This window comes from Orycteropus afer, unplaced genomic scaffold (assembly GCF_000298275.1).
Source record: "Orycteropus afer afer isolate SDZICR_OR568_19922 unplaced genomic scaffold, OryAfe1.0 scaffold00022, whole genome shotgun sequence".
In the NCBI taxonomy this organism is placed as follows: Eukaryota; Metazoa; Chordata; class Mammalia; order Tubulidentata; family Orycteropodidae; genus Orycteropus; species Orycteropus afer.
The window spans coordinates 19,590,170-19,591,742 of record NW_006921609.1 but is presented as its reverse complement, the minus strand read 5'-3'; the positions used below and the strand labels follow the sequence as shown (position 1 = coordinate 19,591,742).

The 1,573-nt window shown below is 28.5% G+C and overlaps 1 protein-coding gene across 1 annotated transcript in view; it reads left to right on the top strand.

Moving 5' to 3' along the window:
• Positions 1-1,573, top strand: part of GBE1 (1,4-alpha-glucan branching enzyme 1) — a 509,345-nt gene that overhangs the window by 395,541 nt on the left and 112,231 nt on the right. The window contains 1 exon segment of the mRNA XM_007934918.2: positions 581-752. Coding sequence (XP_007933109.2) covers positions 581-752 — 172 coding nt within the window.

Below are 1,573 nucleotides of genomic sequence, written 5' to 3'. Positions count from 1 at the left end.
TTAAAAAAAAAAAAAAAAATAGTACCCAACCTCTTCTCTCTGCTTGGGAAGGGGAGACCATAGTAACATACTTATACATATATATGAAGTTCATATGCAGTAAACTTTACATATTAATGTAGATATATATGTGTAAATATATATGTGTATATATGTATATGTAAGTATGCGTTTATTATGTATAAAGCATATTTAAGAAACTTGATTCTTTTAAAATAAATGAAACTATATTGTAAACAATTTTAAAATGACATTTAACATTCTCAACTTTATAACAATGCTCATTCCAATTTTAGAAAATGAGAGGGATCAGCTCAGGTGTAGAAGTTATTCAGATAATTTGTCATAACTTTTTCACCAAAGTCTTATAAAAATAAAAATCAGCCCTGGAAACAAATTTTTGAAGCTTTATTTTATTTTACAAGGTCACTTCAGCATAGACTGTTACTTGGAAAATACACAAATTTAATATTAATTCACACATCTCTCCTATATTATTTCTCCCCATCATAGGGAATAATAATATTTCAGTATAAGTCATAACTGTTTGCATTCACTCCAGTGACTTTTATTTCTATAGGCACTTGTTGGTGATAAATCACTGGCATTCTGGATGATGGATGCAGAAATGTATTCGAACATGAGCGTTCTGGCACCTTTTACTCCAGTCATTGATCGTGGAATACAGCTTCATAAAATGATTCGACTCATTACTCATGGGCTTGGGGGTGAAGGTTATCTCAATTTCATGGGTAAGTATGAACAGAACACCACATGTCCAAGCTGTTTTTAAAATGTTAACTAGTATTACATGTGATATAAATCACGTAGTTTATTTTGATTTGACTTCAGATTTCAAGTACAAAATTATTCTATAATAGACTCTCAAGTGTTAAATGAAAAAGAAAAGTAAATTACTAAAAGATTGTTGTTATACTAACATATAATTTTTAAAAAATAGTCTGAGAACTTGTATTTTACTAAATATTGATTTCAACAAGTAGGCTGAACTAAATTCAAAATTTGAAATTAAACATTTTTATTCTGAATTAATGATTCTGAGCTTATTTTAAGGAGCTATAGTGGCATAGTGGATAATGCATTTGGCTGCTAACCAGAAGCCCAGCAGTTCAAACCCACTAGCTGTTCCATGGAAGGAAGACTGCCCAATCTACTTCCATTTTATTATTATTATTATGTTTGCCCATTAAACATAAGAAAGGTAAATTTCCTATGATCACATACAAGTTTATGTTGTTGATTAGAATTGAAAATAACTTATTTGAGGTAATTGTATACCAATATGCTTATTTTACAAATGTGAAAAATAAAGGCTAGCAGTATAACCGTTACTTATTTTAGAAAATAGGAAAAGTATGAATGTTTAAAGAGCATTGGTAAAATATAGAAATCAACTAATATTTTTTCCATTATATTTGGTCAACAACAAAAAATTGAATCTTAGTTTTAGAAGACTTCACCCACGTTTATACTAGAAAAAGATGAGAAAATACAGACAGAAGGCTTTAGAGTAATTAATTTCTATATGGAAGTTTTTTTTTTTTTTTTTTTT